General features: G+C 48.3%; 1 protein-coding gene across 3 annotated transcripts in view; it reads right to left on the bottom strand.

The window, feature by feature from the left end:
* PPP2R2C (protein phosphatase 2 regulatory subunit Bgamma) overlaps window positions 1-19,168 on the bottom strand; it is a 198,000-nt gene that overhangs the window by 9,820 nt on the left and 169,012 nt on the right. For all 3 annotated transcript variants that reach the window (XM_088463594.1, XM_088463595.1, XM_088463596.1), the window contains one exon: window positions 3,135-3,226. In XM_088463594.1, the coding sequence (XP_088319720.1) occupies window positions 3,135-3,226 (92 nt within the window). The remainder of the gene's footprint in view (window positions 1-3,134; window positions 3,227-19,168) is intronic.

Below are 19,168 nucleotides of genomic sequence, written 5' to 3'. Positions count from 1 at the left end.
TTTCCTTTTAAGTTTAAACTAACCTTTCCATAAATGTTATATTACTGTGACCCTTGTATCCAGCCCATCTGTATCACCCCTGTCTGTCTGCCCCCTCCCCTTAGAATGTAAACTCTCACAAGCAGGGCCCTCTTCCCTCATGTGCTTCTCCTTCACTTAATTATACTTTAAAATACAGCAGCACCCAACCCTTGGTTGCTGACACCATGCTGCTTATCTAAGTGTTATGCAGCAATGTATTAATCATGTATCAGTCCTGCATTGTTTTGTACTGTTAATAACTGTTTTCTTGTGTGCTCATTTGTTTATGTACATTGTAAAGGCGCTACGGAACCCTTGTGGCACCATATAAATAAAGGAAAATAATAATACCATCCCTACAAGTATGGTGGTGACAGCATCATGCTGTGGGGATATTTTTCAGTGGCAGGAACTGGGAGACTAGTCAGGATAGAGGGAAAGATGAATGCAGCAATGTACAGAGACATCCTGGATGAAAACCTGCTCCAGAGCGCTCCTGACCTCAGACTGGGGCGACGGTTCATCTTTCAGCAGGACAACGACCCTAAGCACACAGCCAAGATATCAAAGGAGTGGCTTCAGGATACCTCTGTGAATGTCCTTGAGTGGCCCAGCCAGAGCCCAGACTTGAATCCAATTGAACATCTCTGGAGAGAAAATGGCTGTGCACCGACGCTTCCCATCCAACCTGATGGAGCTTGAGAGGTGCTGCAAAGAGGAATGGGCGCAACTGCCCAAAGATAGGTGTGCCAAGCTTGTTGCATCATATTCAAAAAGACTTGAGGCTGTAATTGCTGCCAAAAGTGCATCAACAAAGTATTGAGCAAAGGTTGTGAATAATTATGTACATGTGATTTCTTAGTTTTTTTAATTAAATTTGCAAAAATCTTAAAAAAAACTTTATACACGTTGTCATTTTGGGGTATTGTGTGTATAATTTTGAGGACAAAGATGAATTTATTCCATTTTGGAATAAGGCTGTAACATAACAAAATGTGGAAAAAGTGAAGCGCTGTGAATACTTTCCGGAGGCACTGTATACATTTTTCTTACTACTAAATGTCTTATTGCGCCTGATATAGATATCGTCATTATATCTGTCTGGTAACTTCTCCACTGGTTCACTTCTCCATGCTGTTCACTGCTTGATACATCAACCCCTAAGTCCTCCAGCTTCCTATCCAAAGGTACCCTTCCCCCAAAAACCTCTGTCCGTCTATAGTGCACGTAAGGAAACGGCTAAGAGTGAGGTACAATAATGACAAATGATTAAACTGAGAATGTGAGCATATATTTATTAAAATGTTAAAAATATTGTCCATTTTCCACCAATCATGTTTTTCCTGTTATTATCATGACACCCATTTTCAGCCCTATTTTCTGCCAACCGTACAGCTGATCCTCACAGTCTTTTTTAAGACAGTTTAGTATTTTTTCTATTTTTTTTTTAAATTCACATTTAAATATAATTGCTTCTTTTTCCAACATCACAATGCAGGGAATGTGGTTATAAACCACCTCCATTGTAGTGCAGACTTCAAAATACTGTATACAAACCTTAATTACAGCTACAACCAATTACTATACCGCTTTCTTTTGTTCCTTTTAAAATGTCAGGTCCCGGGTGAATGCGATTCAAGTTCTTTTAAAGGGAATATTCAGCTAGATCTACCCTGAGGCAGAAGAACACAACCATCTCAAGGTCTGTTTTTCAAAACAATCTCCTTTTACTCCCCTGTAGGTTTGTTCTTCCTGCAGCTCACCTATTTCCACAGGGTCGTTATGAACTTGCCCTTGTTCCTTACTGTACTGCTGTTAGCTTCTCCAATTATCCCACGTGCAGTACAATGAGGAAAGAAGCAAAGCCTCAGGGGAGAGAGGAGAAATTCAGCGCTGGGCAACTCTTGTAATAAAGATGTTCAATAATTTTAATAAAACTGAATTTTAGATTTATACAGTAGGTTGGAGAACATTTTTATCTCCGCTACTTGGCGAAGGGGGAGATTTATCCAGCAGTGTAAAGAGTGTAGAAGTTACCCATAGCAACCCATCAACTTCAAGCTAACATTTATCAAGTACATTCTAGAAAATAATAGGTAGAAGCTGATCGGTTGATATGGGGAACTGCTCCACTTGTCAACTATTTATACTGCTTGATACATCTCCCTCCTCTGTCCCATGCCTCTAATATAAATATACATTTCATACACACTCAATATAAAATGGAGCAGGGGCGTATTCAGAAAGGAGGGGGCCCTTGTGCAGTCTCCGTCAGGGGCCCCCTCCTCTCTACCTAGCGTCCGGCAGCACATTGAGTGCAGCTGACTCCTGGCACTAAAGTACACTCTGTGCCAGGGGTGGGGAACCTTTGTTCTGCCAAGGGCCATTTTGATATTTATAACATTATTTGCGGGCCCAGTGCAGGCCACGTCCCTTCTGTGTGATATCACATGGGGCGGGGTCTAAATCGCCAGTGTTTACTGCAATGCCCGGAGCATCCTCAGGATGCTCCGGGGAGCTATAAGGGCATTGGTGTTACCGTCTGAAGCGTCCTAAGGACGCTCCAGGTGATACTGCTGCATAGATTCTGGCTGCCGTAAGCCATTCTAGGCACCATGCTATCCAGATGAGGCTAGCAGAAAACAGCTCAGAGGGCCAGACCAAATGATTCCGCGGGCCTTATACGGCCCCGTGCCTGAGGTTCCCCATCTCTGCTCTATGCTATGCCAGAGTCTACTGCACAGGTGACCGGGGAAATGGCGCGGCAGTCATTTTCCCGCCGATTTCCCTGCTGCGCATGCGCAAGACGCCAGAATAATGGCCAACACCCCATTTTGCCATTGATTTGCACGGCAATGCTACCGAAGACGGGGACTCTGGAGAGGTGTGTATTGAATAAATGGGTGCAGTGTGTGTGGTGTGGGCCCCCTTGGATCCAGGGGTCCATTTTCCCTGTACACTCTGCACCCATTATAGATATGCCCCTGATATGGAGACTTCGACATCACCACCCACTGATAATACAAAAACAAGTGGTGGCAACGCCTTTTTTATGTAGTATTAAAGAACTGGAAAACAGGATAAAAGCATGAAAAAAAAATGCATGTGGTTACCTGTCTGATCCATTCCAGGCACACTCAAACTTGTCAAAAATACAGTCGTTCTCATACAGAGAGCATAACTTGCTTCTGAGGTAATCGTGAACCTGTGGGATGAAAGTAGAGAACATGAAGCGGCAGCAAAATAATTGTGGCCTCTTTTTCTACCTGGGAAAGTTTTTGACTCATCTATCCTACAACCCATATTCAAATGGACCTGTCCCCTAAAGGCGAATCAGTAAGCAGTCCACCCATATCCTAGGATCCAGCGACGTCACTGGGGAACTACTTGGTTTACAGTATATTTAGAAGTTCTAATGAATATTCATTCAGCTCACAGATTGGCTGCATCCGCTCTGTGTAGATGTTCCCTTATAAGAAGTGTTTTTATCTCATTTCTTAATAGGGATTTCTGCCGACAAATTCCATTCCACATTCAGTCAATGAATTATTAAAGTTAAAATTCAAAAATTGCTGCTAACAGACCTTTTGGCTTGTGATAAGCAGAAAGCGGTGGCCGTAAGTCACTGTAGTGAAAACCACTTATCTCAACACAACACTGTGGGGAAGATTCAGCAGAGGATGCAGAAGCTATCGCAGCTGCTAACATGTTAGCAGCAGCGATAGCTGTAATATGGTAATGCAGCAGGAGACGTCACGCCTGCGATAGCTGTAATATGGTAATGCAGCAGGAGACGTCACGCCTGCGATAGCTGTAATATGGTAATGCAGCAGGAGGCGTCACGCCTGCGATAGCTGTAGTATGGTAATGCAGCAGGAGACGTCACGCCTGCGATAGCTGTAATATGGTAATACAGCAGGAGAAGTCACACCTGCTATAGCTGTAGTATGGTAATGCAGCAGGAGACGTCACACCTACTATAGCTGTAATATGGTAATGCAGCAGGAGACGTCACACCTGCTATAGCTGTAATATGGTAATGCAGCAGGAGGCATCACGCCTGCGATAGCTGTAGTATGGTAATGCAGCAGGAGACGTCACGCCTGCGATAGCTGTAATATGGTAATGCAGCAGGTGACGTCACGCCTGTGATACCTGCAGTATGGTAATGCAGCAGGAGGCGTCACGCCTGCGATAACTGTAGTATGGTAATACAGCAGGAGATGTCACGCCTGCGATAGTTGAAATATGGTAATACAGCAGGAGACGTCACGCCTGCTATAGCTGTAGTATGGTAATGCAGTAGAAGATGTCACGCCTGCGATAGCTATAATATGGTAATGCAGCAGGAGGCGTCACGCCTGCGATAACTGTAGTATGGTAATACAGCAGGAGATGTCACGCCTGCGATAGTTGAAATATGGTAATACAGCAGGAGACGTCACGCCTGCTATAGCTGTAGTATGGTAATGCAGCAGGAGACGTCACACCTGCGATAGCTGTAATATGGTAATGCAGCAGGAGACGTCACGCCTGCGATAGCTGTAATATGGTAATGCAGCAGGAGACGTCACGCCTGCGATAGCTGTAATAAGGTAATGCAGTAGAAGATGTTACGCCTGCGATAGCTGTAGTATGGTAATGCAGCAGGAGACGTCACGCCAGCTATAGCTGTAATATGGTAATACAGCAGGAGACGTCACGCCTGTGATACCTGTAGTATGGTAATACAGCAGGAGGCGTCACGCCTGTGATAGCTGTAACATGGTAATGCAGCAGAAGGAGCCACGCCTGTGATAGCTGTAACATGGTAATGCAGCAGAAGGAGCCACGCCTGCGACAGCTGTAATATGGTAATGCAGTAGAATATGTCACGCCTGCGATAGCTGTAGTATGGTAATATAGCAGGAGACGTCACGTCTGCGATAGATGTAGTATGGCAATGCAACAGGAGGCGTCTCGTCTGCGATAGCTGTAGTATGGTAATGCAGCAGTAGACGTCACGCCTGCGATAGCTGTAATATGGTAATGCAGCAGGTGACGTCACGCCTGTGATACCTGTAGTATGGTAATGCAGCAGGAGGCGTCACGCCTGCGATAACTGTAGTATGGTAATACAGCAGGAGATGTCACGCCTGCGATAGTTGAAATATGGTAATACAGCAGGAGACGTCACGCCTGCTATAGCTGTAGTATGGTAATGCAGCAGGAGACGTCACACCTGCGATAGCTGTAATATGGTAATGCAGCAGGAGACGTCACACATGCGATAGCTGTAATATGGTAATGCAGCAGGAGACGTCACGCCTGCGATAGCTGTAATAAGGTAATGCAGTAGAAGATGTTACGCCTGCGATAGCTGTAGTATGTTAATGTAGCAGGAGACGTCACGCCAGCTATAGCTGTAATATGGTAATACAGCAGGAGACGTCACGTCTGTGATACCTGTAGTATGGTAATGCAGCAGGAGGCGTCACGCCTGCGATAGCTGTAGTATGGTAATGCAGCAGGAGACGTCACGCCTGTGATAGCTGTAACATGGTAATGCAGCAGAAGGAGCCACGCCTGTGATAGCTGTAACATGGTAATGCAGCAGAAGGAGCCACGCCTGCGACAGCTGTAATATGGTAATGCAGTAGAATATGTCACGCCTGCGATAGCTGTAGTATGGTAATATAGCAGGAGACGTCACGTCTGCGATAGATGTTTTATGGCAATGCAACAGGAGGCGTCTCGTCTGCGATAGATGTAGTATGGTAATGCAGCGGGAGACGTCGCGCCTGCGATAGCTATAATATGGTAATGCAGGGAGATGTCAAGCCTGCGATAGCTGTTATATGGTAATGCAGCAGGAGACGTCACGCCTGCGATAGCTGTAGTATGGTAATGCAGCAGGAAACGTCACGCCTGCGATAGCTGTAATATGGTAATGCAGCAGGAGACGTCACACCTGCTACAGCTGTAATATGGTAATGCAGCAAGAGACGTCACGCCTGCGATAGCTGTAATATGGTAATACAGCAGGAGACGTCACGTCTGCGATAGCTGTAGTATGGTAATGCAGCAGGAAACGTCACGCCTGCGATAGCTGTAATATGGTAATGCAGCAGGAGACGTCACGCCTGCTATAGCAGTAATATGGTAATGCAGCAAGAGACGTCACGCCTGCGATAGCTGTAATATGGTAATGCAGCAGGAGACGTCACGCCTGCGATAGCTGTAATAAGGTAATGCAGTAGAAGATGTTACGCCTGCGATAGCTGTAGTATGGTAATGCAGCAGGAGACGTCACTCCTGTGATACCTGTAGTATGGTAATGCAGCAGGAGGCGTCACGCCTACGATAGCTGTAGTATGGTAATGCAGCAGGAGACGTCACGCCTGTGATAGCTGTAACATGGTAATGCAGCAGGAGACGTCACGTCTGCGATAGATGTAGTATGGCAATGCAACAGGAGGCGTCTCGTCTGCGATAGCTGTAGTATGGTAATGCAGCGGGAGACGTCACGCCTGCGATAGCTATAATATGGTAATGCAGGGAGATGTCAAGCCTGCGATAGCTGTAATATGGTAATGCAGCAGGAGACATCACGCCTGCGATAGCTGTAGTATGGTAATGCAGCAGGAAACGTCACGCCTGCGATAGCTGTAGTATGGTAATGCAGCAGGAGACGTCACGCCTGCTATAGCTGTAATATGGTAATACAGCAGGAGACGTCACGCCTGTGATACCTGTAGTATGGTAATGCAGCAGGAGGCGTCACGCCTGCGATAGCTGTAGTATGGTAATGCAGCAGAAGACGTCACGCCTGTGATAGCTGTAACATGGTAATGCAGCAGAAGGAGCCACGCCTGTGATAGCTGTAACATGGTAATGCAGCAGAAGGAGCCACGCCTGCGACAGCTGTAATATGGTAATGCAGCAGAATATGTCACGCCTGCGATAGCTGTAGTATGGTAATATAGCAGGAGACGTCACGTCTGCGATAGATGTAGTATGGCAATGCAACAGGAGGCGTCTCGTCTGCGATAGCTGTAGTATGGTAATGCAGCGGGAGACGTCACGCCTGCGATAGCTGTAGTATGGTAATGCAGCAGGAAACGTCACGCCTGCGATAGCTGTAATATGGTAATGCAGCAGGAGACGTCACACCTGCTACAGCTGTAATATGGTAATGCAGCAAGAGACGTCACGCCTGCGATAGCTGTAATATGGTAATGCAGCAGGAGACGTAACATCTGCGATAGCTGTAGTATGGTAATGCAGCAGGAAACGTCACGCCTGCGATAGCTGTAATATGGTAATGCAGCAGGAGACGTCACGCCTGCTATAGCTGTAATATGGTAATGCAGCAGGAGACGTCACGCCTGCGATAGATGAAGCATGGTAATGCAGCAGGAGACGTCACACCTGCGATAGCTGTAATACGGTAATGCAGCAGGAGACGTCACGCCTGCTATAGCTGTAATATGGTAATGCAGTAGAAGATGTCACGCCTGCGATAGCTATAATATGGTAATGCAGCAGGAGGCGTCACGCCTGCGATAGCTGTAATATGGTAATACAGCAGGAGACGTCACGCCTGCTATAGCTGTAGTATGGTAATGCAGCAGGAGACATCACACCTGCGATAGCTGTAATATGGTAATGCAGCAGGAGACGTCACGCCTGCGATAGCTGTAATATGGTAATGCAGCAGAAGACTTCACGCCTGCGATAGCTGTAATAAGGTAATGCAGTAGAAGATGTTACGCCTGCGATAGCTGTAGTATGGTAATGCAGCAGGAGACGTCACGCCTGCTATAGCTGTAATATGGTAATGCAGCAGGAGACGTCACGCCTGTGATACCTGTAGTATGGTAATGCAGCAGGAGGCGTCACGCCTGCGATAGCTGTAGTATGGTAATGCAGCAGGAGACGTCACGCCTGTGATAGCTGTAACATGGTAATGCAGCAGGAGACGTCACGTCTGCGATAGATGTAGTATGGCAATGCAACAGGAGGCGTCTCGTCTGCGATAGCTGTAGTATGGTAATGCAGCGGGAGACGTCACGCCTGCGATAGCTATAATATGGTAATGCAGGGAGATGTCAAGCCTGCGATAGCTGTAATATGGTAATGCAGCAGGAGACATCACGCCTGCGATAGCTGTAGTATGGTAATGCAGCAGGAAACGTCACGCCTGCGATAGCTGTAGTATGTTAATGCAGCAGGAGACGTCACGCCTGCTATAGCTGTAATATGGTAATACAGCAGGAGACGTCACGCCTGTGATACCTGTAGTATGGTAATGCAGCAGGAGGCGTCACGCCTGCGATAGCTGTAGTATGGTAATGCAGCAGGAGACGTCACGCCTGTGATAGCTGTAACATGGTAATGCAGCAGAAGGAGCCACGCCTGTGATAGCTGTAACATGGTAATGCAGCAGAAGGAGCCACGCCTGCGACAGCTGTAATATGGTAATGCAGCAGAATATGTCACGCCTGCGATAGCTGTAGTATGGTAATATAGCAGGAGACGTCACGTCTGCGATAGATGTAGTATGGCAATGCAACAGGAGGCGTCTCGTCTGCGATAGCTGTAGTATGGTAATGCAGCGGGAGACGTCACGCCTGCGATAGCTATAGTATGGTAATGCAGCAGGAAACGTCACGCCTGCGATAGCTGTAATATGGTAATGCAGCAGGAGACGTCACACCTGCTACAGCTGTAATATGGTAATGCAGCAAGAGACGTCACGCCTGCGATAGCTGTAATATGGTAATGAAGCAGGAGACGTCACATCTGCGATAGCTGTAGTATGGTAATGCAGCAGGAAACGTCACGCCTGCGATAGCTGTAATATGGTAATGCAGCAGGAGACATCACGCCTGCTATAGCTGTAATATGGTAATGCAGCAAGAGACGTCACGCCTGCGAAAGCTGTAATATGGTAATGCAGCAGGAGACGTCACGCCTGCGATAGCTGAAGCATGGTAATGCAGCAGGAGACGTCACACCTGCGATAGCTGTAATACGGTAATGCAGCAGGAGACGTCACGCCTGCTATAGCTGTAATATGGTAATGCAGTAGAAGATGTCACGCCTGCGATAGCTATAATATGGTAATGCAGCAGGAGGCGTCACGCCTGCGATAGCTGTAATATGGTAATACAGCAGGAGACGTCACGCCTGCTATAGCTGTAGTATGGTAATGCAGCAGGAGACATCACACCTGCGATAGCTGTAATATGGTAATGCAGCAGGAGACGTCACGCCTGCGATAGCTGTAATATGGTAATGCAGCAGAAGACTTCACGCCTGCGATAGCTGTAATAAGGTAATGCAGTAGAAGATGTTACGCCTGCGATAGCTGTAGTATGGTAATGCAGCAGGAGACGTCACGCCTGCTATAGCTGTAATATGGTAATGCAGCAGGAGACGTCACGCCTGTGATACCTGTAGTATGGTAATGCAGCAGGAGGCGTCACGCCTGCGATAGCTGTAGTATGGTAATGCAGCAGGAGACGTCACGCCTGTGATAGCTGTAACATGGTAATGCAGCAGGAGACGTCACGTCTGCGATAGATGTAGTATGGCAATGCAACAGGAGGCGTCTCGTCTGCGATAGCTGTAGTATGGTAATGCAGCGGGAGACGTCACGCCTGCGATAGCTATAATATGGTAATGCAGGGAGATGTCAAGCCTGCGATAGCTGTAATATGGTAATGCAGCAGCAGACGTCACGCCTGTGATACCTGTAGTATGGTAATGCAGCAGGAGGCGTCACGCCTGCGATAGCTGTAGTATGGAAATGCAGCAGGAGACGTCACGCCTGTGATAGCTGTAACATGGTAATGCAGCAGAAGGAGCCACGCCTGTGATAGCTGTAACATGGTAATGCAGCAGAAGGAGCCACGCCTGCGACAGCTGTAATATGGTAATGCAGCAGAATATGTCACGCCTGCGATAGCTGTAGTATGGTAATATAGCAGGAGACGTCACGTCTGCGATAGATGTAGTATGGCAATGCAACAGGAGGCGTCTCGTCTGCGATAGCTGTAGTATGGTAATGCAGCGGGAGATGTCACGCCTGCGATAGCTATAATATGGTAATGCAGGGAGATGTCAAACCTGCGATAGCTGTAATATGGTAATGCAGCAGGAGACGTCACGCCTGCGATAGCTGTAGTATGGTAATGCAGCAGAAGTCACACCTGCTATAGCTGTAGTGTGGTAATGCAGCAGGAGACGTCACGCCTGCGATAGCTGTAATATGGTAATGCAGCAGGAGGCGTCACGCCTGCGATAGCTGTAGTATGGTAATACAGCAGGAGACGTCACGCCTGCGATAGCTGTAATATGGTAATACAGCAGGAGACGTCACGCCTGCTATAGCTGTAGTATGGTAATGCAGCAGGAGACATCACACCTGCGATAGCTGTAATATGGTAATGCAGCAGAGGACGTCACGCCTGCGATAGCTGTAATATGGTAATGCAGCAGGAGACGTCACGCCTGCGATAGCTGTAATAAGGTAATGCAGTAGAAGATGTTACGCCTGCGATAGCTGTAGTATGGTAATGCAGCAGGAGACGTCACTCCTGTGATACCTGTAGTATGGAAATGCAGCAGGAGACGTCACGCCTGCGATAGCTGAAGCATGGTAATGCAGCAGGAGACGTCACACCTGCGATAGCTGTAATACGGTAATGCAGCAGGAGACGTCACGCCTGCTATAGCTGTAATATGGTAATGCAGTAGAAGATGTCACGCCTGCGATAGCTATAATATGGTAATGCAGCAGGAGGCGTCACGCCTGCGATAGCTGTAATATGGTAATACAGCAGGAGACGTCACGCCTGCTATAGCTGTAGTATGGTAATGCAGCAGGAGACATCACACCTGCGATAGCTGTAATATGGTAATGCAGCAGGAGACGTCACGCCTGCGATAGCTGTAATATGGTAATGCAGCAGAAGACTTCACGCCTGCGATAGCTGTAATAAGGTAATGCAGTAGAAGATGTTACGCCTGCGATAGCTGTAGTATGGTAATGCAGCAGGAGACGTCACGCCTGCTATAGCTGTAATATGGTAATGCAGCAGGAGACGTCACGCCTGTGATACCTGTAGTATGGTAATGCAGCAGGAGGCGTCACGCCTGCGATAGCTGTAGTATGGTAATGCAGCAGGAGACGTCACGCCTGTGATAGCTGTAACATGGTAATGCAGCAGGAGACGTCACGTCTGCGATAGATGTAGTATGGCAATGCAACAGGAGGCGTCTCGTCTGCGATAGCTGTAGTATGGTAATGCAGCGGGAGACGTCACGCCTGCGATAGCTATAATATGGTAATGCAGGGAGATGTCAAGCCTGCGATAGCTGTAATATGGTAATGCAGCAGCAGACGTCACGCCTGTGATACCTGTAGTATGGTAATGCAGCAGGAGGCGTCACGCCTGCGATAGCTGTAGTATGGAAATGCAGCAGGAGACGTCACGCCTGTGATAGCTGTAACATGGTAATGCAGCAGAAGGAGCCACGCCTGTGATAGCTGTAACATGGTAATGCAGCAGAAGGAGCCACGCCTGCGACAGCTGTAATATGGTAATGCAGCAGAATATGTCACGCCTGCGATAGCTGTAGTATGGTAATATAGCAGGAGACGTCACGTCTGCGATAGATGTAGTATGGCAATGCAACAGGAGGCGTCTCGTCTGCGATAGCTGTAGTATGGTAATGCAGCGGGAGATGTCACGCCTGCGATAGCTATAATATGGTAATGCAGGGAGATGTCAAACCTGCGATAGCTGTAATATGGTAATGCAGCAGGAGACGTCACGCCTGCGATAGCTGTAGTATGGTAATGCAGCAGAAGTCACACCTGCTATAGCTGTAGTGTGGTAATGCAGCAGGAGACGTCACGCCTGCGATAGCTGTAATATGGTAATGCAGCAGGAGGCGTCACGCCTGCGATAGCTGTAGTATGGTAATACAGCAGGAGACGTCACGCCTGCGATAGCTGTAATATGGTAATACAGCAGGAGACGTCACGCCTGCTATAGCTGTAGTATGGTAATGCAGCAGGAGACATCACACCTGCGATAGCTGTAATATGGTAATGCAGCAGAGGACGTCACGCCTGCGATAGCTGTAATATGGTAATGCAGCAGGAGACGTCACGCCTGCGATAGCTGTAATAAGGTAATGCAGTAGAAGATGTTACGCCTGCGATAGCTGTAGTATGGTAATGCAGCAGGAGACGTCACTCCTGTGATACCTGTAGTATGGAAATGCAGCAGGAGGCGTCACGCCTGCGATAGCTGTAGTATGGTAATGCAGCAGGAGACGTCACGCCTGTGATAGCTGTAACATGGTAATGCAGCAGGAGACGTCACGTCTGCGATAGATGTAGTATGGCAATGCAACAGGAGGCGTCTCGTCTGCGATAGCTGTAGTATGGTAATGCAGCGGGAGACGTCACGCCTGCGATAGCTATAATATGGTAATGCAGGGAGATGTCAAGCCTGCGATAGCTGTAATGCAGCAGGAGACATCACGCCTGCGATAGCTGTAGTATGGTAATGCAGCAGGAAACGTCACGCCTGCGATAGCTATAGTATGGTAATGCAGCAGGAGACGTCACGCCTGCTATAGCTGTAATATGGTAATACAGCAGGAGACGTCACGCCTGTGATACCTGTAGTATGGTAATGCAGCAGGAGGCGTCACGCCTGCGATAGCTGTAGTATGGTAATGCAGCAGGAGACGTCACGCCTGTGATAGCTGGAACATGGTAATGCAGCAGAAGGAGCCACGCCTGTGATAGCTGTAACATGGTAATGCAGCAGAAGGAGCCACGCCTGCGACAGCTGTAATATGGTAATGCAGCAGAATGTCACGCCTGCGATATCTGTAGTATGGTAATATAGCAGGAGACGTCACGTCTGCGATAGATGTAGTATGGCAATGCAACAGGAGGCGTCTCGTCTGCGATAGCTGTAGTATGGTAATGCAGCGGGAGACGTCACGCCTGCGATAGCTATAATATGGTAATGCAGGGAGATGTCAAGCCTGCGATAGCTGTAATATGGTAATGCAGCAGGAGACGTCACGCCTGCGATAGCTGTATTATGGTAATGCAGCAGGAAACGTCACGCCTGCGATAGCTGTAATATGGTAATGCAGCAGGAGACGTCACACCTGCTACAGCTGTAATATGGTAATGCAGCAAGAGACGTCACGCCTGCGATAGCTGTAATACGGTAATGCAGCAGGAGACGTCACATCTGCGTTAGCTGTAGTATGGTATTGCAGCAGGAAACGTCACGTCTGCGATAGCTGTAATATGGTAATGCAGCAGGAGACGTCACGCCTGCTATAGCTGTAATATGGTAATGCAGCAAGAGACGTCACGCCTGCGATAGCTGTAATATGGTAATGCAGCAGGAGACGTCACGCCTGCGATAGCTGAAGCATGGTAATGCAGCAGGAGACGTCACACCTGCGACAGCTGTAATAAGGTAATGCAGCAGGAGACGTCACGCCTGCTATAGCTGTAATATGGTAATGCAGTAGAAGATGTCACGCCTGCGATAGCTATAATATGGTAATGCAGCAGGAGGCGTCACGCCTGCGATAGCTGTAGTATGGTAATGCAGCAGGAGACACACCTGCTACAGCTGTAATATGGTAATGCAGCAAGAGACGTCACGCCTGCGATAGCTGTAATATGGTAATACAGCAGGAGACGTCACACCTGCTACAGCTGTAATATGGTAATGCAGCAAGAGACGTCACGCCTGCGATAGCTGTAATATGGTAATGCAGCAGGAGACGTCACGTCTGCGATAGCTGTAGTATGGTAATGCAGCAGGAGACGTCACACCTGCTACAGCTGTAATATGGTAATGCAGCAAGAGACGTCACGCCTGCGATAGCTGTAATATGGTAATGCAGCAGGAGACGTCACACCTGCTACAGCTGTAATATGGTAATGCAGCAAGAGACGTCACGCCTGCGATAGCTGTAATATGGTAATGCAGCAGGAGACGTCACGTCTGCGATAGCTGTAGTATGGTAATGCAGCAGGAAACGTCACGCCTGCGATAGCTGTAATATGGTAATGCAGCAGGAGACGTCACACCTGCTATAGCTGTAATATGGTAATGCAGCAAGAGACGTCACGCCTGCGATAGCTGTAATATGGTAATGGAGCAGGAGACGTCACGCCTGCGATAGCTGTAGCATGGTAATGCAGCAGGAGACGTCACACCTGCGATAGCTGTAATACGGTAATGCAGCAGGAGACGTCACGCCTGCTATAGCTGTAATATGGTAATGCAGTAGAAGATGTCACGCCTGCGATAGCTATAATATGGTAATGCAGCAGGAGGCGTCACGCCTGCGATAGCTGTAATATGGTAATACAGCAGGAGAAGTCACACCTGCTATAGCTGTAGTATGGTAATGCAGCAGGAGACGTCACACCTGCTATAGCTGTAATATGGTAATGCAGCAGGAGACGTCACGGCTGCGATAGCTGTAATATGGTAATGCAGCAGGAGGCGTCACGCCTGCGATAGCTGTAGTATGGTAACGCAGCAGGAGACGTCACGCCTGCGATAGCTGTAATATGGTAATGCAGCAGGTGACGTCACGCCTGTGATACCTGTAGTATGGTAATGCAGCAGGAGACGTCACGCCTGCGATAGCTGTAATATGGTAATGCAGCAGGAGGCGTCACGCCTGCGATAGCTGTAGTATGGTAATACAGCAGGAGACGTCACGCCTGCGATAGCTGTAATATGGTAATACAGCAGGAGACGTCACGCCTGCGATAGCTGTAGTATGGTAATGCAGCAGGAGACATCACACCTGCGATAGCTATAATATGGTAATGCAGCAGGAGACGTCACGCCTGCGATAGCTGTAATATGGTAATGCAGCAGGAGACGTCACGCCTGCGATAGCTGTATTAAGGTAATGCAGTAGAAGATGTTACGCCTGCGATAGCTGTAGTATGGTAATGCAGCAGGAGACGTCACGCCTGCTATAGCTGTAATATGGTAATGCAGCAGGAGAAGTCACGCCTGTGATACCTGTAGTATGGTAATGCAGCAGGAGGCGTCACGCCTGCGATAGCTGTAGTATGGTAATGCAGCAGGAGACGTCACGCCTGTGATAGCTGTAACATGGTAATGCAGCAGGAGACGTCACGTCTGCGATAGATGTAGTATGGCAATGCAACAGGAGGCGTCTCGTCTGCGATAGCTGTAGTATGGTAATGCAGCGGGAGACGTCACGCCTGCGATAGCTATAATATGGTAATGCAGGGAGATGTCAAACCTGCGATAGCTGTAATATGGTAATGCAGCAGGAGACGTCACGCCTGTGATACCTGTAGTATGGTAATGCAGCAGGAGGCGTCACGCCTGCGATAGCTGTAGTATGGTAATGCAGCAGGAGACGTCACGCCTGTGATAGCTGTAACATGGTAATGCAGCAGAAGGAGCCACGCCTGTGATAGCTGTAACATGGTAATGCAGCAGAAGGAGCCACGCCTGCGACAGCTGTAATATGGTAATGCAGCAGAATATGTCACGCCTGCGATAGCTGTAGTATGGTAATATAGCAGGAGACGTCACGTCTGCGATAGATGTAGTATGGCAATGCAACAGGAGGCGTCTCGTCTGCGATAGCTGTAGTATGGTAATGCAGCGGGAGACGTCACGCCTGCGATAGCTATAATATGGTAATGCAGGGAGATGTCAAGCCTGCGATAGCTGTAATATGGTAATGCAGCAGGAGACGTCACGCTTGCGATAGCTGTAGTATGGTAATGCAGCAGGAAACGTCACGCCTGCGATAGCTGTAATATGGTAATGCAGCAGGAGACGTCACACCTGCTACAGCTGTAATATGGTAATGCAGCAAGAGACGTCACGCCTGCGATAGCTGTAATACAGTAATGCAGCAGGAGACGTCATATCTGCGATAGCTGTAGTATGGTAATGCAGCAGGAAACGTCACGCCTGCGATAGCTGTAATATGGTAATGCAGCAGGAGACAACACGCCTGCTATAGCTGTAATATGGTAATGCAGCAAGAGACGTCACGCCTGCGATAGCTGTAATATGGTAATGCAGCAGGAGACGTCACGCCTGCGATAGCTGAAGCATGGTAATGCAGCAGGAGACGTCACACCTGCGATAGCTGTAGTACGGTAATGCAGCAGGAGACGTCACGCCTGCTATAGCTGTAATATGGTAATGCAGTAGAAGATGTCACGCCTGCAATAGCTATAATATGGTAATGCAGCAGGAGGCGTCACGCCTGCGATAGCTGTAGTATGGTAATGCAGCAGGAGACGTCACGCCTGCGATAGCTGTAATATGGTAATACAGCAGGAGACGTCACACCTGCTACAGCTGTAATATGGTAATGCAGCAAAAGACGTCACGCCAGCGATAGCTGTAATATGGTAATGCAGCAGGAGACGTCACACCTGCTACAGCTGTAATATGGTAATGCAGCAAGAGACGTCACGCCTGCGATAGCTGTAATATGGTAATGCAGCAGGAGACGTCATGTCTGCGATAGCTGTAGTATGGTAATGCAGCAGGAAACGTCACGCCTGCGATAGCTGTAATATGGTAATGCAGCAGGAGACGTCACGCCTGCTATAGCTGTAATATGGTAATGCAGCAAGAGACGTCACGCCTGCGATAGCTGTAATATGGTAATGCAGCAGGAGACGTCACGCCTGCGATAGCTGTAGTATGGTAATGCAGCAGGAGACGTCACACCTGCGATAGCTGTAATACGGTAATGCAGCAGGAGACGTCACGCCTGCTATAGCTGTAATATGGTAATGCAGTAGAAAATGTCACGCCTGCGATAGCAATAATATGGTAATGCAGCAGGAGGCGTCACGCCTGCGATAGCTGTAGTATGGTAATGCAGCAGGAGACGTCACGCCTGCGATAGCTGAAAAAGGGTAATACAGCAGGAGAAGTCACACCTGCTATAGCTGTAGTATGGTAATGCAGCAGGAGACGTCACACCTGCTATAGCTGTAATATGGTAATGCAGCAGGAGACGTCACGCCTGCGATAGCTGTAATATGGTAATACAGCAGGAGACGTCACGCCTGCTATAGCTGTAGTATGGTAATGCAGCAGGAGACATCACACCTGCGATAGCTGTAATATGGTAATGCAGCAGGAGACGTCACGCCTGCGATAGCTGTAATATGGTAATGCAGCAGGAGACGTCACGCCTGCGATAGCTGTAATAAGGTAATGCAGTAGAAGATGTTACGCCTGCAATAGCTGTAGTATGGTAATGCAGCAGGAGACGTCACGCCTGCTATAGCTGTAATATGGTAATGCAGCAGGAGACGTCACGCCTGTGATACCTGTAGTATGGTAATGCAGCAGGAGGCGTCACGCCTGCGATAGCTGTAGTATGGTAATGCAGCAGGAGACGTCACGCCTGTGATAGCTGTAACATGGTAATGCAGCAGGAGACGTCACGTCTGCGATAGATGTAGTATGGCAATGCAACAGGAGGCGTCTCGTCTGCGATAGCTGTAGTATGGTAATGCAGCGGGAGACGTCACGCCTGCGATAGCTATAATATGGTAATGCAGGGAGATGTCAAGCCTGCGATAGCTGTAATATGGTAATGCAGCAGGAGACATCACTCCTGCGATAGCTGTAGTATGGTAATGCAGCAGGAAACGTCACGCCTGCGATAGCTGTAATATGGTAATGCAGCAGGAGACGTCACGCCTGCTATAGCTGTAATATGGTAATGCAGTAGAAGATGTCACGCCTGCGATAGCTGTAATATGGTAATGCAGCAGGAGGCGTCACGCCTGCAATAGCTGTAATATGGTAATGCAGCAGGAGACTTCACGCCTGTGATAGCTGTAGTATGGTAACGCAGCAGGAGACGTCACGCCTGCGATAGCTGTAATATGGTAATGCAACAGGAGACGTCATGCCTGCGATAGCTGTAATACTGTAATATGGTAATGCAGCAGGAGACGTCATGCCTGTGATAGCTGTAGTATGGTAACGCAGCAGGAGACGTCACACCTGCGATAGCTGTAATATGGTACTGCAACAGGAGACTTCATGCCTGTGATAGCTGTAATATGGTAATGCAACAGGAGACGTCACGCCTGATAGCTGTAATATGGTAATGCACAGGAGACTTCACGCCTGCGATAGCTGTAATACTGTAATATGGTAATGCACAGGAGACGTCACGCCTGCGATAGCTGTAATACTGTAATATGGTAATGCAACAGGAGACGTCACGCCTGTGATAGCTGTAATATGGTAATGCAACAGGAGACGTCATGCCTGTGATAGCTGTAATATGGTAATGCAACAGGAGACGTCACGCCTGATAGCTGTAATATGGTAATGCACAGGAGACTTCACGCCTGCGATAGCTGTAATACTGTAATATGGTAATGCACAGGAGACGTCACGCCTGCGATAGCTGTAATACTGTAATATGGTAATGCAGCAGGAGACGTTACGTCTGCGATAGCTGTAGTGTGGTAATGCAGCAGGAGACGTCACGCCTGCGATAGCTGTAATACTGTAATATGGTAATGCAGCAGGAGACGTCACGCCTGTGATAGCTGTAGTGTGGTAATGCAGCAGGAGACGTCACGCCTGCGATAGCTGTAATACTGTAATATGGTAATGCAGCAGGAGACGTCACGCCTGTGATAGCTGTAGTGTGGTAATGCAGCAGGAGACGTCACGCCTGCGATAGCTGTAATACTGTAATATGGTAATGCAGCAGGAGACGTCACGCCTGAGATAGCTGTAATACTGTAATATGGTAATGCAGCAGGAGACGTCACACCTGTGATAGCTGTAATACGGTAATGCAGCAGGAGACATCACGCCTGCGATAGCTGTAATCCGATAATGCAGCGGGAGACGTCTCACCTCCTGCATGCATTACTTATCCGAGCTGCGACCAAGGTCGCTGCATCGTATAATCTACAATTCCATCGGCCGGCTGAGTGACCATGGGGTCACGCAAGCCAGCCGCCGCAGATACAACAAAGAGGTCAGGAAATCTCCATAAATTGACGGAGATCCTGGACTCATCCCTCCCCAATGGCCGCGACCCT

The sequence above is a fragment of the Taudactylus pleione genome, unplaced genomic scaffold (genome assembly GCF_031769625.1).
Source record: "Taudactylus pleione unplaced genomic scaffold, aTauple2 ptg001408l, whole genome shotgun sequence".
In the NCBI taxonomy this organism is placed as follows: domain Eukaryota; kingdom Metazoa; phylum Chordata; class Amphibia; order Anura; family Myobatrachidae; genus Taudactylus; species Taudactylus pleione.
The sequence above is the reverse complement of the archived record's forward strand: the minus strand, read 5'-3'. Positions and strand labels throughout refer to the sequence as shown.